We start from the raw sequence: 22,363 nt of genomic DNA, 5'->3' as shown, positions 1-22,363 counted from the left end.
TCATACTCGGAAATTAGAATCTTGTTCCCTATTACTTTTCCATTGAGTTAACTCAAAAGCTGTGATCAAGGAGAGTCAAAAGCCCATAACTTTCTTAAAAATTAAGAGTACTGAATGAAATTTTCAGTTACATAGAAACATAGAAACATAGAAACATAGAAATTAGGTGCAGGAGTAGGCCATTCGGCCCTTCGAACCTGTACCGTCATTTAATATGATCATGGCTGATCATCCAACTCAGTATCCCGTACCTGCCTTCTTTCCATACCCCCTGATCCCATTAGCCACAAGGGCCACATCTAACTCCCTCTTAAATATAGCTAATGAACTGGCCTCAACTACCCTTTGTGGCAGAGAGTTCCAGAGATTCACCACTCTCTGTGTGAAAAATGTTTTTCTCATCCCGGTCTTAAAGGATTTCCCCCTTATCCTTAAGCTGTGACCCCTTGTCCTGGACTTCCCCAACATCGGGAACAATCTTCCTGCATCTAGCCTGTCCAACCCCTTAAGAATTTTGTAAGTTTCTATAAGATCCCCCCTCAATCTTCTAAATTCTAGCGAGTATAAGCCGAGTCTATCCAGTCTTTCTTCATATTGTGGGATTCAAAATCACAAACGCTTTTGAGACAAATTCAGGCAAAGAAGTGTTTTTATTAAGTTCATATTCTGCAGAATAGGTGCCCCTTCACTGATGTCCCCTAGAGGCACACCGAGGAGCGGGATGTCTCTATCTTTATACATTTCTTTTCACTATTTTCACACCCATTGATCTTCTTCCAATCATAACATAAAACCCAGATTCCCACGAGAACGTCGTGGAATGCCCACCCAAACTTCTACTGAAGTATTTCTATTGCTACTTTTTATCTAGAATCTCTCTCTGTTCTTTATATCGTTACTTTCTATTCTACTAGCAGTCTGGCTTCTGCTGACACCTTATTTCTTTCAAAGTTATATTTCAGAGTTCTAGTATAAATCAACCATCTCTATTAACCCTTTTCTCACAATCCACCATTTTTCTTTTTGCTACGCAACTTTTGATTTATACTATATCTTCCTTTTCTAGCGCTAGCAGCAGATTCTTCGCCTCCCTATCCTCCTCTCGCTGGTCATACTGTGTTGAGAAGGCCATCATGATGGTGCTGTTCTTTGTCAGGGCTGTCTCTATCAATCGCTGAGCCAGCCCTCGTGCGCAGGGAATGATACAACATCCGAATAGGCACAAAGTCAATGGTTCCTTCCCTTCACGCACAGTCCACGGGCTGATATTGTCTGGTGGGGCCTCCACAGGACCCTTAAATCGGCCTGCGTGTGTCCACCCTTTTTCTTTTGTTCGTACTGCTGTCTCGGTGATTTAGTAACACAAGGTAGGGTCCAGTCCACCTAGGTTGCAGCTTTTCTTCTTTCCATGATTTTACAAGATCCCAGTTCCCTGCTTTCACAGAATGGATTGGAAAGTCGAGATGGGGGACTCTGTGCCAGCAGCCCCTTGGTTTTTAATTCTGTAATAGAACGAGATGCTGCCAGTAACCAATACCTTAAGAAAACATCACTACCATGGTGGGTATTCCTTCTATCTTTCCCAAATAATAAAGACCTAACTTGCTCAACCTTTTTCTTAGTTGCTGAAATCCAGTCAACATTCTAATTGATCTCCTCTGTATTCTCTATTTTGTTAACCTTTTCCCTATAATTATGCCTACCAAAATTATACACCATATTCCACAAGTGACCTCACCAATACCTTGTACAATTTAACATTACAACCCAACTTCTATACACAATGCTCTGATTTATAAAGGCCAACACACCAAAATCTTTCTTTACCATCCTATCTACATGAGATTCCACCTTCAGGGAACTATGCACAGTTATTCCTAGATCCCTCTGTTCAACTTCATTCCTCAATTCACAATCATTTACCATGTACGTCTAATTTGAATTTGTCCTGCCAAGATGTATCACCTCACACTTATCAACATTAAACCCATCTGACATGTTTCCACCCACTCTTCCAAATGACCTAAATCTCTCTGTACACTTTTAAAATCCACTTCATTATTCACAACACCACCTATCTTAGTATCATCTATATACTTCTTAATCTATCTTACCACACCAACATCCATATTATTGATTCACATGACAAACAACAGCGGACCCAACACACATCCCCGAGGTACCCCTCTAGTCACTAACGTCCAACCTGATAAACATCCATCCAGCATTACTCTCTGACATTTCCCATACAGCCACTTTTTAATCCATCTTGCTATTCCTTACTCTTCTTAACCAACCTTATTTCCTTTTTGAACCTTGTCAAATGCCTTACTGAAGTTCACCACTTTAACCTCATCAATTTCCCTAATAACCTCTTTTTTAAGGAAAAAAATCAAGATTAGTCAAATATCACAATCACAAATCCATGCTAATTCTTCCTAATCCTACCCTATTTATCCAAATCCCTATAATATTGCCTTTAGTATCCTTTCCATTATTTCCCACCACTGATGTCAAACAACGTTCTTGTTAAAACTCTACTCTTCTTTGTCCTCCTGTTCACTTACCTCAGGGCTATTATCTATTCGTACATGTGGGACAGCCCTCATGTAATTATTGAAATTGTACTAGGTATCTCAACCTTCTAAACGAACATCGGTCGGTGATTTAGAAAACTCATACATACACCTTGTCTTCAGGTTTAAAGGGTCCTTCCTCCTGGCCCATCTCCGACAGCTTTTACTTTACCTGTTCATAAATAGACTTGTATATCATAATTAACTGTTTCATATACTTTTTAAATTCTATCTTTAACTGTTCCAAACTCGGTCCCTTGTAGGGACTGCTCCATTGTGCCACCTGCTGGTTAGTTTCCATGCAACATTTCTTCAGTGCCAATGGCAGAGCATTACACAAATCTTATCTATTTTAACCTTCAATGTTCCATTTATTCTTTACATCAAATGAAAACAATCCGTTGTCAAAGCTGATTTCTGTAGATCTACCAAACCTCTTAATTACCGTTTTCATCATAAACGACGCTACAGTGCTCATACCTAAATCGATTCAGACTTACCCTAGACATATCTTCCAGACGCTGTTCCGGTTGCTTTGTCTGCATTTTAATTTAACTTCTTTGACATGTACTTTTTCCGTTTCACCGTACAATTTCAACATATATTCCAATCTAGTCTGAACTATATCCTGCCTTTCCCAAGGTCATCATCCGCTATCTTATATCCTGAAGTATTTCTCTCTCTCTCTTTCTTCACTTGTGGAACAAACCAACAAATTGTCCACATCATCAAATGCTGTCTAAGGGTATACCTTCCAAACCCTACAATACAATACAATACAATACAATACAATACAATACAATACCTTTTATTTATGATTCGAACCTCACATGAGGTTCAACGAAATTTGGTTTCTGCAGCCCTACAAGAAAAGAACCAAGCCACACATCAACACAATTTACACAAACATCCATCACAGTGAGTCTCCTTCTCACTGTAATGGAAGGCAAAGTCTTGTCTCTCCCCTGCTCTCCATTCCTCTCCCGAAGTCGAGGTCAAAGCCTCATCCTAGCCTTTCTTGACATCCTCCTTTAAATCCCTATCTCTCTCTTGGGGACCCCAGTCCTGTTAGGGCTTATCTCCAGATTAATTTCACTCCTAATAGGACTTTTCGAGGAAAAGTTCCCCAAGACATGTATTATTGGCATGTAATTCTCTGGTCCGGCTTGGTTCCGTCATAGGACTCACTTGTGTCAGTTCATCACTTATTTCAGTCTTTTCAACCAGGTCCTTTGTTCATTGACATCGACTGCATAGACCAACTGTTTGCTGAATCGGGGGTTGGAAATAAATGACAATCTCACCACCTCCTTAAATTCTGCTTGACTTTAAGAAGAATGACTTCCACCACAATAGTTCATAATATAATGTTCACTGGTTGCCTTCTATTTCTTGTTCATTTTCAACTCTCCATCTTTTCAGCTGGTTTTCCAGATAGGCTACATTATTTGCCTTTCATTGTGTATTTCCCCTTTGTTCCTTGGGGTTCACCTTAAGTGGGTAACATTGTCTGAGGGCCTGCCATACCCTCGGTCATGACGGCTTCCAACCAGAAGATGGCACTGTGGCCGGTAGTCAGGCTGCAGTGACGGCATCCAACCAGATGATGGCACTGTTGCCGGTAAGTTTGTGAGCGGCGGCCATGTTTGTAGTCTTTTGCTGGCCGGCTGTAACAATTTACATCATCCATTTTTATCTGCCACTTAGCGGTTCCCACCACTTTTACCAATGGTGCCTACAAATCTTTCATGGCCAATAATCGTCCCACGTTCTCCTCCTCCAAAGCCCTAATCCATTTCCTTCCCCATCAGGGATATAGGGTGAGGTATTTTTTATTTTTTATTTATCTATTTATTTATTTATTTATTTTTTTAAAAATTGCCCTCTCAGTTTATGGGTGCCCCAAGGGATAATCTGTGTCATCCTGTCGTCTCCTACTCCTGTTTCTCTGTCTCTCTCTCTCTGTCTGTCTTTCCTCTCTCTGTGTCTGGCTTTCTTTCTCTCTGTTTTTCGGTGTCTGTATCTCTGTGTTTCTGTATCTGTATCTCTCTCTCTCTCTCTGTGTTTCTCAACTTGAATGTCTACCATAAAACAACAAACCATAAAAGCTGGTCATGTTTCATCAATTAACTTATTTCCAATTATTTCAATCCATATTCACCAATATTTTAAATGTCCAATTCCTAGCACTAGTAACAATTTTCCAAATTAACTTTACTGACAAGAAATCTAAAAGAACATCAAGAAACGATTAAAAGAAAATCAAAAGCTGATTTTTACAACTTCCCTTTTTCAGGTTACGAGGATACAAAAAGTTAATTTTACAGCTTGTTCGTAATCCCCCATGGTTTGCAGTATTTTAAACTACAGTGGAAATTCTCGCCCCCGTCTGTGTTCAATTTTACAACTTACTCATTCCAACCTTTCATCTTACAACCATTCATTCCAAACCGGTTTTTACATACAAATCACATTCGTTCCGTTCTTACTTCAAATAGATTATTAATTTTATATTTTCTCCTTGTCCTGCACTCTTGTCCCCGGCCTTTGCCGTCTTCTTATCTGCTACTTTCGGGAGTAACTGCCTCATCATCCTGTCTCTCTCTGTTCCTTAATTGCTGTTTTTCTACTGCCTGCAACATAATCTTTACTACTTGTTTTTCCCTTCTGTGAAAAGGAATTGATCTAACTGTTCTTGTCAGACCTAAAGGATCTTCAAGGAGGCTATTTAACAAACCCCCTTCCCCCTCAGGGTCCTCTCCTAGGTACCTCCCTCAGGGGTGTAATTTCTACCGATCTTCTTATCTTCCCCTCCCGACCGTTTGACTCCCCATCCTGGTGGCCGGGTGATCTTCGCCCACCCCGGCCCCTGTCTCCTCTCTTCCCTGGGTATTTTGGCCCCCAGCGGCTCTGCATTTGCCCCAACGGACTATTGGGCAGAATGCGGGGATTTGGCTTACAGCCTTTCCCCTCCCTTTTTCTTAACACCGTGTTTAATTACCTTATTTATCATAATCATATTCTTAATACCGTGTTCATCATACTTGCCTTGCCCGTACAAGGTCTTATATATTCTTAATACGTGTTCATCATACCGTGTTCATCATTCTCAATCGCCCAGGAAGTACTTAATAGTCATTTTCCTACCTGGGTTCCATGCACTGGAATTGCTCGATTGATTTTTCGCGATTTCCAACTACTCCCACTTCTTTGCCGAGTCGCTGTGTGGTCCGGATACTACTGCTTAAACAGCTGACGGCAAGCAAGGAGTCTGAGACCGCTGAACTCAGCAGGGTGCACCTTCCCTTCGTCCGTCTACTCCCATCAGCTGTCCAGAGTATTTGATCCCGGGAACCGAGCCCCCATGTTGTGAGATTCAAAATCACAAACGCTTTTGAGACAAATTCAGGCAAAGAAGTGTTTTTATTAAGTTCATATTCTGCAGAATAGGTGCCCCTTCACTGATGTCCCCTAGAGGCACACCGAGGAGCGGGATGTCTCTATCTTTATACATTTCTTTTCACTATTTTCACACCCATTGAGCTTCTTCCAATCATAACATAAAACCCAGATTCCCACGAGAACGTCGTGGAACGCCCACCCAAACTTCTACTGAAGTATTTCTATTGCTACTTTTTATCTAGAATTTCTCTCTGTTCTTTATATCGTTACTTTCTATTCTACTAGCAGTCTGGCTTCTGCTGACACCTTATTTCTTTCAAAGTTATATTTCAGAGTTCTAGTATAAATCAACCATCTCTATTAACCCTTTTCTCACAATATGAAAGTCCTGACATCCCAGGAATCAGTCTGGTGAACCTTCTCTGCACTCCCTCTATGGCAATAATGTCCTTCCTCAGATTTGGAGACCAAAACTGTACGCAATACTCCAGGTGTGGTCTCACCAAGACCCTATACAACTGCAGTAGAACCTCCCTGCTCCTATACTCAAATCCTTTTGATATGAAAGCTAACATACCATTTGCTTTCTTCACTGCCTGCTGCACCTGCATTCCTACTTTCAATGACTGGTGTACCATGACACCCAGGTCTCGTTGCATCTCGCCTTTCCCTAATCGGCCACCATTTAGATAATAGTCTGCTTTCCTGTTTTTGCCACCAAAGTGGATAACCTCACATTTATCCACATTATACTGCATCTGCCAAACATTTGCCCACTCACCCAGCCTATCCAAGTCACCTTGCAGTCTCCTAGCATCCTCCTCACAGCTAACACTGCCCCCCAGTTTAGTGTCATCCGCAAACTTGGAGATGTTGCCTTCAATTCCTTCATCCAGATCATTAATATATATTGTAAATAGCTGGGGTCCCCCCCAACAGTACTCAAACAGGAGTACTTATTGTCAAGGTGTACAGCCACCAGGGTACTCTCTAGTCCCTGCCTGTGCCCCTTGCCTCTCCCAACCATGACCCACTTGCCTGCCTCCTGTGGTCTTGGAGTGACCACCTCCCTGTAACTCCTCTCAATGACTTCCTCGCTCTCCCTGACCAGGCGGAGGTCATCGAGCTGCTGCTCCAGGTTCCTAATACGGTCCCTTAGGAGCCCCATCTCGACGCACCTGGTGCAGATGTGGACGTCTGTAAGGCTGTCAGATTCCTTGATCTCCCACATCTGACATCCAGAACAGCAAACTGCCCTGGCACTCATACTCCCCTCTTACCTAGGATACAATACAAAACCAAGTACAATACAAAACAAACTGCCACAATACAATCAGCAGGGATCTGTCTCCCAATCAGCTGCTCCCTCTTGTCAGCTTCCACCAATCAGCGGCTTCCTCAAGCCCACTTGTTTTTGAAGTGCGAGAGGAACTTGGAACGTTGCAGATTTGGGTAGCTCCTCCCTCGGCGACCTCTCCAACGGCTCTCGGGCCTCTGTAAGTAGGTATGTTGCAAAACGTACCTGAAGCGTCGCTGAAAATCTGTCCCAGCCCGTGTGCGCGATTTTGGCGCCGTTTAGAGGGGGGCGGGTTTAATACGCGATTTTCCCTAGGCTGTTCAAATCGAGGTTTTTCAGCCTGGTTAATTATTAATGAAAAATCGCTGGAAGATTCCCTCGCTTGAGCTATTATTAGTTTTAAGGGCTTTATTAAATTGTTATAGTAGGTTAAAAATTAACCTCTAAACCCCCGACCGCCGGCAAACACCCCTTAGCAATTAAACACTAAATTCCTTCCATTTGGCCTATAAATTAATGTAAATGAGATTTTAAAATCATGTTTTACTGTGATTTATTTGTGAATATTATTTGGACACTTAGGCTATTTGAAAATGTTAATCATTTATTAAGAAATGGATAGATGTTTAGATCTAGTAATTGAAGTTTGAAATTAGCTACAATTAGGTAACTAACTAATTATATGCCGTAATTTCAGGTCATCCAAGTAAGATTATTTTACATTTGTTTCAGAATGCTTCAATCTATGATAACTGAAAATTCCATTCAGTTCTCTTAATTTTTAAGAAAGTTATGGGCTTTTGACTGTCCACGATCACAGCTTTTTTGTTATGTCCATAGAAAATCAATAGGGAACAAGATGCTAATTTCCGAGTATGAAAATGGCCATAACTTTTTAAATACTTGAGATATGAAAGTGAATTAGGTGTCAAATTAAACTTATTTTTATGCTTTATCTGATGGGATAATTTGCAGACTTGATTTTTAAAATCTCAAAATTTTGTAACATTGCTACTATAAGCAACAAGCCCCGCGCTCAGGTTTTATCCCTACCGCTCGGGTCTAGCTCCTCCCTCGGCGACTTCTCCAACGGCTCTCGGGCCTCTAATTAGTTAGTTACCTAATTGTAGGTAATTACAAAATTCAATTACTAGATCTAAACATCTATCAATTTCTTAAGAATAGGTTAACATTTTTAAATAGCCTAAGTGTCCAAATAACATTCACACAAGAATTCACAATATCACATGATTTTTGAATCTCATTGTCATGAATTTATAGGCCAAATGGAAGGAATTTAGTGTTTAATTCCCGTAAATTAATGGCCATTTTAATCATCTTGCGAGTAGGATTTTGTGGAATATGAAATTTGGAACGTTGCGGTTGCAGTGAATTTAAACCCCATATCGGCAGGAAAAATACTACCGGTTCGTATGGGTCCTAAGTCACCTTTTCCCAACGTAACATTTTGATTAAAGGCATCGTAAGAAGCACGTTTATATGTAATATAAACGGCTTTCATTTACCTGTCCCCTAAGTGAAATCAGTCCCCGTCGTCGGTGTTGACGGCTTTAGAAGTTGATTTTTAAATTACTCCTGCAATTAAAATATCCAGTGCAGTTTAAATTTTTTTTAATAAAACCGATGTCGGAGCGATTATTCTTCAGCAGCTAAACAGCCTGACAAAAATCGATTTAAACTGGCTGGCAAAAAACGGCATTTTAAACCCACCCCCCTCTCAAAGGCGCCAAAGTCGCGCACACGGGCAGTGACAGAACTGCAGCGCCGTTGAAGGTAAGTTTTGTAACATACCTACCGGGTGCTGGGTCCGCAGCTATTTACAATATACATCAATGATTTGGATGAAGGGATTCAAAGTAACATTAGCAAATTTGCAGATGACACAAAGCTGGATGGCAGTGTGAACTGTGAGGAGGATGCTATGAGAATGCAGGGCGACTTGGACAGGTTGGCGGAGTGGGCAGATGCATGGCAGATGAAGTTTAAAGCAGATAAATGTGAGGTTATCCATTTTGGTAGCAAAAACGGGAAGGCAGATTACTATCTAAATGGCATCGTTGGGAAAAGGGGAAGTACACACGGGATCTGGGGGGTCCTTGTCCTTGTCTATGAAAGTAAGCATGCAGGTACAGCAGGCAGTGAAGAAAGCGAATGGCATGTTGCCGTTTATAACAAGAGGAAGCGAATATAGGAGCAAAGAGGTCCTTCTGCAGTTGTACAGAGCCCCAGTGAGACCACACCTGGAGTATTGTGTGCAATTTTGGTCCCCTAATTTGAGGAAGGACATTCTTGCTATTGAGGGAGTGCGGCCTGGGTATACAAGGTTAATTCCCGGGATGGCGGGACTGTCATATGCTGAGAGAATGGAGCATCTGGGCTTGTACACTCTGGAGATGGGAAGGATTAGAGGGGATCTCATTGAAACATATAAGATTGTTAAGGGATTGGACATGCTAGAGGCAGGAAACATGTTCCCGATGTTGGGGGAGTCCACAACCAGGGGCCGCAGTTTAACAATAAGGAGTAAGCCATTTAGAATGGAGACAAGGAAACACTTTTTCTCACAGAGAGTGGGGAGTCTGTGGAATTCTCTGCCTCAGAGGGCGGTGGAGGCAGGTTCTCTGGATCCTTTCGAGAGAGAGCTAGATAGGGCTCTTAAAAATAGCGGAGTCAGGGGATATGGGGAGAAGACAGGAACGGGGTACTGATTGGGGATGATCAGCCATGATCACATTGAATGGCGGTGCTGGCTAGAAGGGCCGAAAGGCCGACTCCTGCACCTATTGTCTATTTTCTATTGACCTATAGAAAGCATGGACATAGGTTCTAGTTGATTCCTACACAGGATGGTTTGAATCGACCTGCTCAGTAGCCCGACCTCAGACAGGTTGTCTGCTTACGATCGCTTGGAGGCTATGACAGCCTCGGTGTCATTCTGGGGTCCACCACGGAACCATGCTCATACCTGGTCAGTGTTGACAACAGCATCTACCAATGCACCCACCAACACCACCTCCCGGTTAATGAACCAGCACCGTCCCGTCCTTACCCTGACCTGCCTGTCAGTTTTCCCTCACACTCCATGAATGACACTCCAGCGATTCCTGTACCGGTGCCAGCACCATCCCTGCCTTCCCCGTGCCCCCATCTCCACCGGTGTCTTCTCCTCTGTGTTCACCCGATAAGGGACTTGCTTCCTCAGAGAAGGATGAGGCGCATGAGGGAACAACCGTACAGGTGCTGGTCGTGTCTGCAAGACAAACCCGCTGATTGGAAAGTTCGCCGGCTACACTTGAACTGTGCACGACTCGGTTCGTTTTAGGTGCTCATATAGACTCAAGCATGTGCAAGTAAAATACGAAATGCACACACCTTATACCGGTGTTTTACAATATACTAGACTAAGTGGGATCCATTGGGTCCCATGTACACATGGGAGGGATGGTCCCCCAATGCAATATTCCACCTCTCCACCAATTGCAATATTGCTGGCCTGTGGGGGGGGGGGGGAGCTTTTTGGAGCGCTAGTATGGATGTTGTGGGCCAAAGGGACTGGTTTCCATGAGGCTAGTATGGACATTGTGGGCCAAATGGATTCTTGGGCTGGCAGCTCAGTCACTCAGGCCTGGTGGCTGGCAGTTCAGAAACTGCCAGAAATTCTGTCCAAATCAGGTGAGAGACTCTGTGAGAGAGAAGGGGGGGGGGAGGGTGGAGGGTTTAGACATTTTTCATCTTTTTCTGCAGATCACAGCAGTGAAGGAGGAAAGCTCAAGCCAAACAGCTCATTGTATTTTCACTACATTTCCATTGTCATTGCAGTTTCAAGCACCTGACTGGCTCAAGTCAAACAGCTCATTGCATTTTCACTTCATTTCCATTGCCATTGTAGTTTCAAGCACAGGGAAGGCTCAAGCCAAACATCAGTTGAATGTTGTAAAAGTTAGCGAGGTTGGAACATTTTAAAACCACGCGTGCACAGATCGATCTCTTCTCCTTCCAGTCGGTGCCGCGCGGATTAGTCTCTTCCCCTGTCACTTCCCGGGACAGTCTGCCACTTCCTGCGCCATCGCGTCTTTACTGGAGCTGAGGACGGCCGGCAGAGGTTTCCAACCGGACTTTCGGATGGACCCCAAGCAGCCCAGCCCCAAGCAGCAGCCCAGCCCCAAGCAGCAGCCCCGCCCCAAGCAGCAGCGCTGCCCCAAGCAGAAGCCCAGCATCGGAGACCGGACCCTGTCCAGCTCAGCATGGAAGACCCAGCCCAACCCAGAGTCGGAGACCCAGCCCAGCCCGGAGTTGGAGATGCCGCGGATGTCGCAAAACGGACAGCGGTGACTCTGATCCCGGCGGAGAACGACCAGTGCCCGCTGTGAGTCCCCAGCGCACCACTAATTCCAGTCACTACAGCTCCTCGTCCACACACAACCCTCCTCCCCTCCCATCCCACTTCCCTCCCCCCTCCTCTCCCACACATGAAGAGGAGGGGGAGGGAGTGCTCGGGGATGAGCAGAAATGAGCCGCGCCTGCGCAGTAAGGGACTATGGGTGTGTGGTGGAATATTGCGTTGGGGGAACAAGTTGCGTTGGGGGAACAGGTGAGTGGTTGAATATTGCGTTGGGGAATGGGATGTGTTGGGGGACCAGGCCTCCAGTATGACTGGGACCCAACAGATCCCACTTAGTCGATTCCAGTAAAAGCAGATCTGTAAGATGGATGAGAATAAGAGTTTCCAAAATGAGAGACTTGTCAGCAACTGAGGATAACACAAAATGTAAGATCTTATGTGTGCAAGAAATGAAGAGAATCCCACAGGACTATAAAAAATAACCGAAGTAAATTAACAGCGATGACCGTGGATGATCAGCCGTGATCACATTGAATGGCGGTGCTGGCTCGAAGGGCCGAATGACCTACTCCTGCACCTATTGTCTATCTATCTATTGAAAGACACAGAAATGCCATGTTGATTTAGGATGGTGACAGGTTGAATGAAGAAAATAATTAATAGCAACTTTCTCTGAAGTTTATTGAAAATATTAACCATTCAGAGAACAATGGGAAGAGTCACTTGGGGAATTGGTTACATCCAAAGGTTGGCTGCCAATGGGGAAATAAAGATCAAGAGGTAGACTGTGGAGGAAAGATGGAATGAAGGAGTAAATGCAGAAATGTGCACCAGTAAGCAGCTCATGCCAACGAGGTGACTTTCCATCAATGATTGATGAATTGTGAAAATGTCATTTTAATTCTGATATGTTTGTCAAAGTTCATAAGAGAATTGGAAAATAAACTTACTTACTTATTTTTTATTACAGACTCAAGCTCCAGATAAAAGACAAGACTTTACATAAAATAAATTACTAACAAAAGCACAGTAAATTACATACAAACGCACAATACATGGTTTAAGATCAAGAATTTTTTTAAATCATTCCTACAACGAGACAACTATACCAATGTCTCCACAGCTGGGATTGTTAGCGTGTAGTGCTAAACCTTATGTTTGATAAGGCCAAGATGATTTCATTTTCAGTTATTAAACCGGTAAATACATTTATTCATAAGATTTCTTAAGACAGATTGTAAAGTATTGACTCCTGCAGCCACAAACATTTCACTTGCACTACACCATCTAGGTCTCTTAAGTAATATTCTTATGGCATCATTAAAAGCTACTCTAAGTCTCAGTAAGCTTGCATCTCTGTCGTTTGACCACAGGTGTGCAGTATAGAGTGTGTACAATATGTTCTGGACAGAGACATCCTCACTCTGTACACGCATTAAATTTGCGTAAGAGAATGTTTGCTTGTGCATACATCATACAGCGTTGCTATAAATATCCTCATCATCTGTCATTTGTTCTGTAATAAAATGTCCAAGATATTTTACCTTATTACATACACTAAGATTATTAGCAGACAATTAAAAATAAGGATATTTTGGACATTTATCTCCCCCCCTCCCCCCGCATCTACAACCCCCCCTCCACCCACCCACACACCCCCTCCCCCACACCCTCCCCACACACACACACACCCTACCCCACACACCCACACCCCCACTCACCCCCTCACCACATGCCTCCTGCTCACACCCCCCTCCCACCCCACACCCCCCCCCCCCCCCACCCCCGCCACACCCCATTATGCATTTTTCAGCTTGAAATTGTGCAATATGGTGCATACTGTAGCAAGTCTTTTAACTTACACTTGAATGCAATATAGATGTTTTAAATTGGATTGGAGCGTTTTTGAAAGGGGGGAGGCTGAGCGATCACTGATCACTGGCCTTGGGGGTACCCGGTGAGGGAGTGGAGCAACCGAGTGGGGAGAGGGTGTGGAAGAACGGTGTGTCCCCTCCCAGGGTGGGACCTTTTTGACCTTTGATGTATTAAAATCATGTTTTAATGCATTGTAGAAGTAAGATTTCAATGTTTTTTTTAAGGGGTAACATTATCCACACAAAGGGTGATGGGTGTATGGAACAAGCTGCCAGAGGAGGTAGTTGAGGCAGGGAGCATCCCAACATTTAAGAAAAAATTAGACTGATACATGGATAGGACAGGTTTGGAGGTATGGACCAAAAGCAGGTAGCGTAGCTGGGACATGTTGGCGGGTGTGGGCAAGATGTGCCAAAGGGCCTGTTTTCACACTGTATCACTCTCTGACTATATTATACCTCCACCATGCATGAATGCTTCAAAATCGAGTTTTATTGCCATGTACTCAAGCATAGAAACATAGAAAATAAGTGCAGGAATAGGCCATCGGCCCTTCGAGCCAGCACTGCCATTCAATATGATCATGTCTATTCATTTAAAATCAGCACCTCTTTCCTGTTTTTTTCCCCATATCCCTTGATGTCGTTAGCCCCAAGAACTAAATGTAACTCTCTCTTGAAAACATCCAGTGAATTGGACTGCACTGCCTACTGTGGCAGAGAATTCCACAGATTCACAACTCTCTGTGTGAAGAAAGTTTGTCCTCATCTCAGTCCTAACTGGCCCCCCCTTTATTGTTAAACTGTGACCCCTGGTTCTGAATTCCTCCAACATCGGGAACATTTTTCCTGCAATTACAGTAAGTGAAAATTTAGCAGGCAAGCAGGATGCTTTCCCCAACCACCCCCATTTGAAGTCCACTATCTTTCACCGTTTCTACCCACTGCTTGGTACTTACTTCCAGCAGCCACTGGTTGTCCTCCTGGATGCAACGAGCCTCAACCTGATCCATGCCGGTCACCTGGTTGAATTTGGCACAGAGACACTCACTGCAGTGGGGCAACACTTCCGACGCCTCCAACAGCCCGGGACTCTAGCACTGAGGCTGCTCCATGGCCGGAGCTGCAGTGAACGACTCGACAGCCCGGCAAACACTCGCCATCCCCGCTCCCCGGCCGCATCTGTCCCCGCCGCTGCTTCTGCTTCCAACACCCGCGGCCCATGCAGTTGATATGCCCCTGGCCCCCATCTGAAGCCATCCCTTCCCAAGCTGCAAGACCCCAACGCCCCACCAGCCCCCGCCTGAAGCTGTCCCTGTCCCCAGCTGCAGAATGCTCCCCACTGGACCCCACCTGAAGCCAGTGGGGAGCAGCAGCGGTAGGCCACGACAATGATAGGCCACGACAGTGATAGGCCATGGCAGCGGCAGGGGAAGGCAGTGGAAGGGACAGGCCACGAGAGTGATAGGCCACAGAACCGGTAGGCAGTAGTAGGCCATGAGGGCGATAGGCAGCGGCAGCAGTAGGTCACGGCAGCGGCAGGGGTAGGCAGCTGTAGGCCAGGGCGCCGGTTGGCCACGGCAGCACTCCCTCCCCTCCCTCCCCACCGGCTTCTGACAGGCCCCGCCTGAAGACGTCCTCTTCCCCTGCTGCAGGATGCTTCCCCCCACCGCCATTGGCCCCTTACAGCCTCCGCATGAAACTGTCCCCCCCCCCCCACCGCACTGGCCCCCACCTGAAGCTGCCTGTCCTCAGATGCAGGACACTCCCCCCAGCCCCTGACAGCCCTCTCCTGAAGCAAACCCCCTCCCCTTCTGCAGTACGCTCCTGCCCTACCGGCCCCCGTCTGAACCTGCCCTGTCTCCAGCTGCAGGATCCACCTCACCCGTCCCCGCCTGAAGCTGGTGGGGAGCATATTGCAGCTGGGGACGGGATGGCTTCAGACGGGCGCCGGTGTGTGGGGAGTGCGTCCTGCAGCTGGGGAAAGGGTCATCTTTAGGAGGGAGCTGTTGGGGCTGGACCACCAGACCCCGCCTAAAGTCGTCCCCATCCCCCAGGTGCAGGACGCTCCCCCTCCCCCACCGGTCCCCGACAACCTCGCCTGAAGACGTCCCTGTCCCTGGCTACAGAACGCAACAAGAGACGCAACAAGAAAGAACTGTACTGAATAAATCTCATCATTAACATTTAAATTGTTTTTATATTTTAAGAGTTATTCACATGTTAAGCTTTAATAAATCCCTTTTCCACTTGCCGCTGCACATGCGCGTTCTATACCTGCGTGTTCTACGTCACAATGGGATCCCAAATGGCGAGAATGGCTGTGCCGCTGGAGAGCCACTAAGAGTGGATGGGGGGGGGGGGGCGTTCAGGGGGGGTTGGAGTGAATGCTTGGGGGTGTGGGGGGAGTGCAAGGGGCGGAGTGAGGGGAGGATGGGGGATCAGGGGCATCACAATTTTGCATGAGTGGTGGAGTATTACATTGGGGGACCAGGCCTCCCGTGTTCAATGGGACCCAACGGGTTCCACTTAGTCTCGTAGCTTGATACACCTCATGTGACATAATCACCATTGAATGATTACTCTCACTATTGTCCACCCAATACAAATCACTTTGGACACTGTTGAATACTACACTTATAAACTTACGAATGTAAGTCAAATCTATCAATTATCAAAAGTAATTACATTTTTAATGCATTAATGGTTAATGAATGTGAACCCATTCCTCTTGAAAATCTTTGCTTTACCCTGGAGATATGAGTTTGGTTGCCTCATGTTTATGGTTAATTTGTTCCTGGATATTCTGTTTGATTTGTATTAAACGGATCTCAGTATACTCCGGTGGAGAAGTCAAGGGTTTCTACACAAGTGGTGACAATGGTGGATCTCAGAGCAGAACAAATACCGTGGACACTCGGCATCTGCTGATGGTTTGAAGGTATCTGATTGTCTGTGATGTGCTCTCCAAAGAGAACTTTACTAAATCATTTGATGTTGATTGTGTTGCCATCACAGTTTAGCGGCTATTTTGATGGAGATTACACACTGGATCAGTTAGTGAGAATGATGCTGATGTTCTTGTCATCGCGCATTTGGATAATGATGAGTTCCAGCAGAAACTAATGCTTGTCGAGGATACTGCCATGGAGCCTCATGCTTGCTTCTTTGACGAAACTGGCTGCATCAAGTCTTTAGTCAGAAAGAGGACTCATTTCAAGTTAGCTTTCTGTATTACTTCCTTACCAATCCTACTGAGCCTGAAGTTTTGATCCTTCCTCTGACATTGCAGTTACCTTTCATTCTTAAGGTTACCTTAAATGGTACACGTGACAATAAAACACCTTTGAACCTTCTTCCCGTCCCCCTCCCTCTCAGCACTTTCAGCTTCCTTGACCTCTTCACCCTTCCCATTCCTCTGTAACCTCCTCCTCTGTTACTCCAACCTACCTCCAGTTCCTTTTCGCACCCTACCACTGGCCATTTTCCAGCATTGATCATCCACTCTCTTCTGGGCCACTCCAACCCTTTAAACTCTTGCTTGCCTTATCCAGGCCACTCGAATTGCCAATCATCTTCTATTCCATTACCAGCAGTTGGAAAATCCAAGCGTTATGGCTCAGTGTCGATACTTTGATTCTCCGTAAGGAAATATTCAGCTACTTGCTTGATCCTGTCTAACAATGGCAGCTTGTGGTCATCACGTGCTTGACAGATGAGTCTGTGGTCAGGAAGGCAGCCTCATGTAGCAAGAGTCAGAGCATATCACTTAATCATCATTTCTCACATGGGTCCTATCCACTTTCATCAGGTAAAAGATGAGTAACAGGTGAATGTGAGTGTGACCACCACCACCACCACCTTCAGGTCTCTCACATTTACCTGACTTGGAAATATATTGGTTCATTCATTGACACTGGATCTGAATCTTGGAGCTCCTGGCGCAAAGGCATTGCAAAAGAGCTTTCAAGGATGTTTACTAATCATTTAAAATTGTGTCGATTGGAGCTTGTGTTATATGATGCAATTGTAAATTTCTGCGTTAAATGATGTTCTGCAAATTTGAAAGGTGACTCTCATTATCCACAGCCAAAGCAATTTGTTTCTACGATTGCTCAAAGTCACTTTGTCAGGATGCACTCTCACTTCCGGGTCACAGGGCTCCAGTTCCACTTTGAGCTCACAAATTTAGACTGTTATTACACCCTTGTAGGTGAAATCTTTGTACTCCCTGCATCTTTTCAAACTTAGATTTAGTGGATTGCATGTCATTATTTATAAGAACAGTAGTTGAGGTGTGTCCACTGTCCTGATCAATATTAACTCCTCATTCATTGAATATTGAACAGTGCAGTACAAGAACAGGCCCTTCTGCCCTCAATGTCTGTGCCTTACATGACGCCAAGGCCAACTCTTATCTGCCTGTAAGTAATGTAAGTTTTTTGTGAATGTTAATTAATATATAACATTTTAACAAACTTTTGCTCAGTTTGTGTCTGACATACATCTGCTGAAATCATTTTGTTTCCCTCCAAATTATCAACATGGCTGGATAATTATCTGAATAAAGTCCTTAAGTAAACTGATGTGTGATGCAGAAGAGTGAAAACAAAGACACAATAAAATATCTGCAAGAATTTTAATTCTCGTCTCTCGGCACAATGTCAAGAATCATGTTTTAATTTTTAAGTTGTTCAGCAATAATAAAGTTGTAAAAGGTATGAACAGGAAATATGTTTAACTGATTCAGATCTATCAGTTTAGGAGCACAGTAATTGTAGCAACCCCTATTCATATCTTGAACCAAATCACTGGTTGTGAAAACAGCATTAGGTACAGTTCTGCAAACAATTGAATTACTATCAAAATATATGAAGTAGCTCTTTATTATTAGTACTTTATTTAAACGATGGAAATCTAGCATATTAATACTGCAGTGACATGCACTTTATGCAGTTTCAATCCAAAATTATGATTGATATATTTCACATCAGAATGCAAGATTAATCATCAGAAAGATATTAGCCATTTTTAAAAATATGTTTGAGATTATAAACCATTTAATTCCCTTTTCCCTAACAAAACAATCACATTTAATCAAATCTGTCTGGTTTTAAATTATAATGCTTTGATAGTTAAATGTTTGCAGTTCTTAAGACAACACACATATCGTTAATCCAAATGTTCGTTTTTTTGCTGTGGTCCTTTTGTATTAGTTTTCGCATTTTCCTAAAATACAGAAACGACATTGTTAATATTCATGTAGTTGATAAATAAATTAGCTGCAGATATTGACCTTAAATTGAATGAGTTATTCTCAATGATTAGAGCAACAGAATAATGCTGAACTTTCCGTTCTTTTTGCCGTTCGGAAATATTGATGCACATTTCAAAGGATGAAGGAAAAGGGCGGTAGGACAAATGGTATAAAATTCAACAAATTCTGCAAAGTTAATCAAACAAGGCAACATTTTACGTTCTTATACATTCTGTCGATCTAAGTGGTAATCTACACTGGCACATTGTGAAAGAAAAATATATGTTGCTCAAATTGAATCACCAGCATTGGCCGAAGAAGCAACATACGTAACACAATGAGGGCGAGTTGATTTGAAATGTGTTTCAGATGCACTGGCGATCGTTTCACCCAACACCTCCGCTCAGTTCACAATAACCAACCTGATCTCCCGGTGGCTCAGCATTTCAACTCCCCCTCCCATTCCGAATCTGACCTTTCTATCCTGGGCCTCCTCCATGGTCAGAGTGAGTCCCACTGCAAATTGGAGGAACAGCACCTCATATTTTGCTTGGGTAGTTTACACCCCAGCGACATTGACTTCTCCAATTTCAGGTAGACCTTCCCAGCTCTCCCACAGCCTAATGTCACCGCCTCTTCCTTTCTTTTTCTCGCCCCCCCCAACATCATCCTGAAGAAGGGTCTCGACCAGAAATGTCGCCTATTCCTTCGCTACATAGATGCTGCCTCTCCCGCTGCTTTCTCCAGCGTTTTTGTCTACCTGCATTTTACAAGGTTCGTTCAGAATTCTGAGCAACTTTGGGATTTTGTAACTGGCTCTGAAATATCTGTAATGTTAAATTATTAATAATCTAACTGATAGTAGGACCAAGTTACCATTTTATCAGGAAGGGAACATATGTCCTGAAAATGGTCCAGGGCTTCTGCCAAATTATCAAATAATTGGAGAAGCGGGTTGTCCACGCATTGAGGGAAGGAAGGATACTTTTTTAATCTAGTTCTCTGTGGTTGAAGCAGCCATATGCAGTTTCACAGCTAATGATAAAAACTACCCGAGTTCACCGTGAACTCTTGTAAGAAATTAATTTCAATCTCTATTTTGACTTTCCGAAGCCCCTATTTATGCTCTTCCCCTATAAGTGAAGCACAGAAACCTTCCAATGAACACGAACAGTAAACTTTTAAAATATGTTCAATGTACCATACAAGTCCTGGATTCGTTTGGCATCCTCCTCTTGGAGGCTATACCCATCGGTATCGACATAATGATAGTATGCGTTCATAATAGAAGATGAACTATTTGAGTGCGACAGTCCCAGTGAATGGCCAAATTCATGAACCGCAACAAGGAAAAGGTTATATCCTGTAAAAGTGAGTAACACAATTGGTTTTAACTTTTAACATTTCACACTAAATGACATTACAAAATATTGTATGTCATAACTGCTTCATTTTTAATGTTCATATTATAAGTGAACTTTAGTACTGTCTTTGGTCAAGGTCCATGTTTCGTCTTCATCAAAATGAGTGTCGCCATTTAGAGAGGATGTGCCAGGATAAAACGCATGAGCCAGAACCCCACCTGGTCCCTTGAACGGGTATTTGTCCCCGTGATCTGGGAATAGAGAACATGGGAACAGTGAGTGTCACAAACATACTAACGTGCCCTCTATGGCAAATGGCCCAGGAATTGTCGAATCGCTGAACTCACCGCAATTCCCGAACGATATCATGATATCAGCATCTCCTTCGATCAGTTTGACCAAGGTCAGAGCACTAACATCGCTCCAGAGATTAAAGGCCCGGGCAATAGTGTCGTCTACCTCTTGTTCTGTCAGATCTGGCGTGTAATTCACGATTCTGTCAAACAAGAAGGAAGCGAGCACATGGGTTACTTTGAACTGTTATTTATTTAAAGACCAGCGTTCCCATTGCCTCAGCGAACGCGTGTACCTGTAGGTGACGTGTGTATCTGGCCAGCGTGTGTCTACCCTCCGCGTATCTGGGACCCCACAACGGGCTTCCTCCATCACTTCCAGAGTGTCGCGGTCCTTCACACTCAGACCACATAATTCTTGCTCCTGAAGCCCGGTTTTGGATTCTGGTCCGTTTTGTTTGATGTAATTCTGGATGAAAGAAGGAAAGACAATTTACAACAGGTACAGTTTTTAATGTATACATATACAGACTTTCGAGATACATAGATACTCCGCACCCGTGGTCAGGATCGAACCCGGGTCTCTGGCGCTGTAAGGCAGCAACTCTACCGCTCCGCCACTGTGCCACCATATTGTTACCTTTACCACGGCACCTTTAACGCCCGGAGAAAATTACATTTTGTCATCGAGCCGTTTTATATTTGAAATTAATTACTGGTTTTATGCACAGTTCCTAAAAACATTGGTTTTGTATATATCACTGAATATACCCGGTCTTGATCCGAGTCGTTTCCGCTAAACAGTTCCGTATCGTTGACGGGTGCACTTAAACTAAGCGCAAGATGAAGTAACACAATAACAACGGGGATCTTGAAGCACTTCATCTTCAGGATCTCGGAGTCTTCAAATGAACTGAGTCGTTCTGTCCTGGCTGACTTTTATTGGGTTGATCGCCGACATCTCTGTAATCTTGCAGCTCGGGGCGTTATAAATTTGCACGTTAGTTTTGATATTGCAGATATAGCAGAAGTATAATTCCTCCAATAGAAATGGACTAAATGGAAGAAAACTCAGGCACTGGTATTTTTCATTCAATTACAATACTCGGGAAACAATGTTGCAAACCATGGGCCCACAGACGAGCCAAACAAAACATTAAAATGAAACAAAAGAAAAACACTGATTATTGCAAACTTGAAATAAATCTAAAAATCCAAAAATTCTCAGCAGGGCAGGTAGCACATGTGGAGACAGAAACCCTTCAGAATTTAAATCAATGGTTGGAATGATCACAGTGAATGGTGGTGCTGGCTGAATGGCCTACTCCTGCAACTATTGTTTATTGTCTATTTATTGGAACTGGGAAGGTTTGGATATTTTACAGATTTTGCAGAGTTATAGAAAGGTGAGAGCAAAGTAAACAGTTTGTCGGAGGCAATGTAAGAGCTAGATGACAAATAGATTATAGTGGAAGGCAGAAGGATGTGGTCCATGGGGTGGAGGACACTGGAAACATCCCAAAGAGATTGGATGAGCTGGTCTCAAACACCATGGAATAACTTATGATAATCATTATGACGAAGGACAAAGTGTAGGAAAAAATGGAACTTAAGGTAGATCGGTCAGCAAGTCCTGATGACTTGTGCCAAGCATTTTAAAGTAGGCAACTGTTGAGATAGCAGAAGTTTTTTTCAAAACTCACCAAGTGAGTTTCTCACCAGAAAGATACCAGCGCCTCGTAAAAGCTCAAATGTGACTACAGTGTTCAATAAGGAAGGAAGACAAAGAAACAGGTACTGCAGGCTTAATACCTGTTGATAGCATGATGGTGATGGTGGAGTTTATAACCAATTAGAGAAGTTTAATGTAATTAAACCAAGTCAACATAGTTTTATGAAAGAGAAATCATGTGTGACATATTTGCCAGAGTTCTCCG

General features: G+C 43.7%; 1 protein-coding gene across 1 annotated transcript; it reads right to left on the bottom strand.

The window, feature by feature from the left end:
- Window positions 1-19,937: 19,937 nt before the first annotated feature.
- Window positions 19,938-21,532, bottom strand: LOC116974161 (collagenase 3-like). Its single transcript, XM_033022345.1, has 5 exons — window positions 21,198-21,532; window positions 20,723-20,895; window positions 20,481-20,629; window positions 20,256-20,384; window positions 19,938-20,132 (listed from the first exon to the last, which is right to left on the bottom strand). The coding sequence occupies exons 1-5, from the start codon at window positions 21,309-21,311 to the stop codon at window positions 19,951-19,953; spliced, it is 747 nt and encodes a 248-aa protein (XP_032878236.1). The 5' UTR covers window positions 21,312-21,532; the 3' UTR covers window positions 19,938-19,950.
- Window positions 21,533-22,363: the final 831 nt, after the last annotated feature.

This window comes from Amblyraja radiata, chromosome 6, assembly GCF_010909765.2.
Source record: "Amblyraja radiata isolate CabotCenter1 chromosome 6, sAmbRad1.1.pri, whole genome shotgun sequence".
In the NCBI taxonomy this organism is placed as follows: Eukaryota; Metazoa; Chordata; class Chondrichthyes; order Rajiformes; family Rajidae; genus Amblyraja; species Amblyraja radiata.
This window is presented reverse-complemented; position numbering and strand designations above follow the sequence as displayed.

Bases quoted from the DNA above. Each gene is read 5' to 3' on its own strand.
- LOC116974161 (XM_033022345.1), bottom strand. From the start codon at position 21,311: ATGAAGTGCTTCAAGATCCCCGTTGTTATTGTGTTACTTCATCTTGCG. The intron at 20,630-20,722 runs GTACACGCGTTC...CTTGTTTGACAG, and splicing joins GATACACACGTCACCTACAG to AATCGTGAATTACACGCCAG. The intron at 20,385-20,480 runs GTGAGTTCAGCG...CTCTATTCCCAG, and splicing joins GATATCGTTCGGGAATTGCG to ATCACGGGGACAAATACCCG.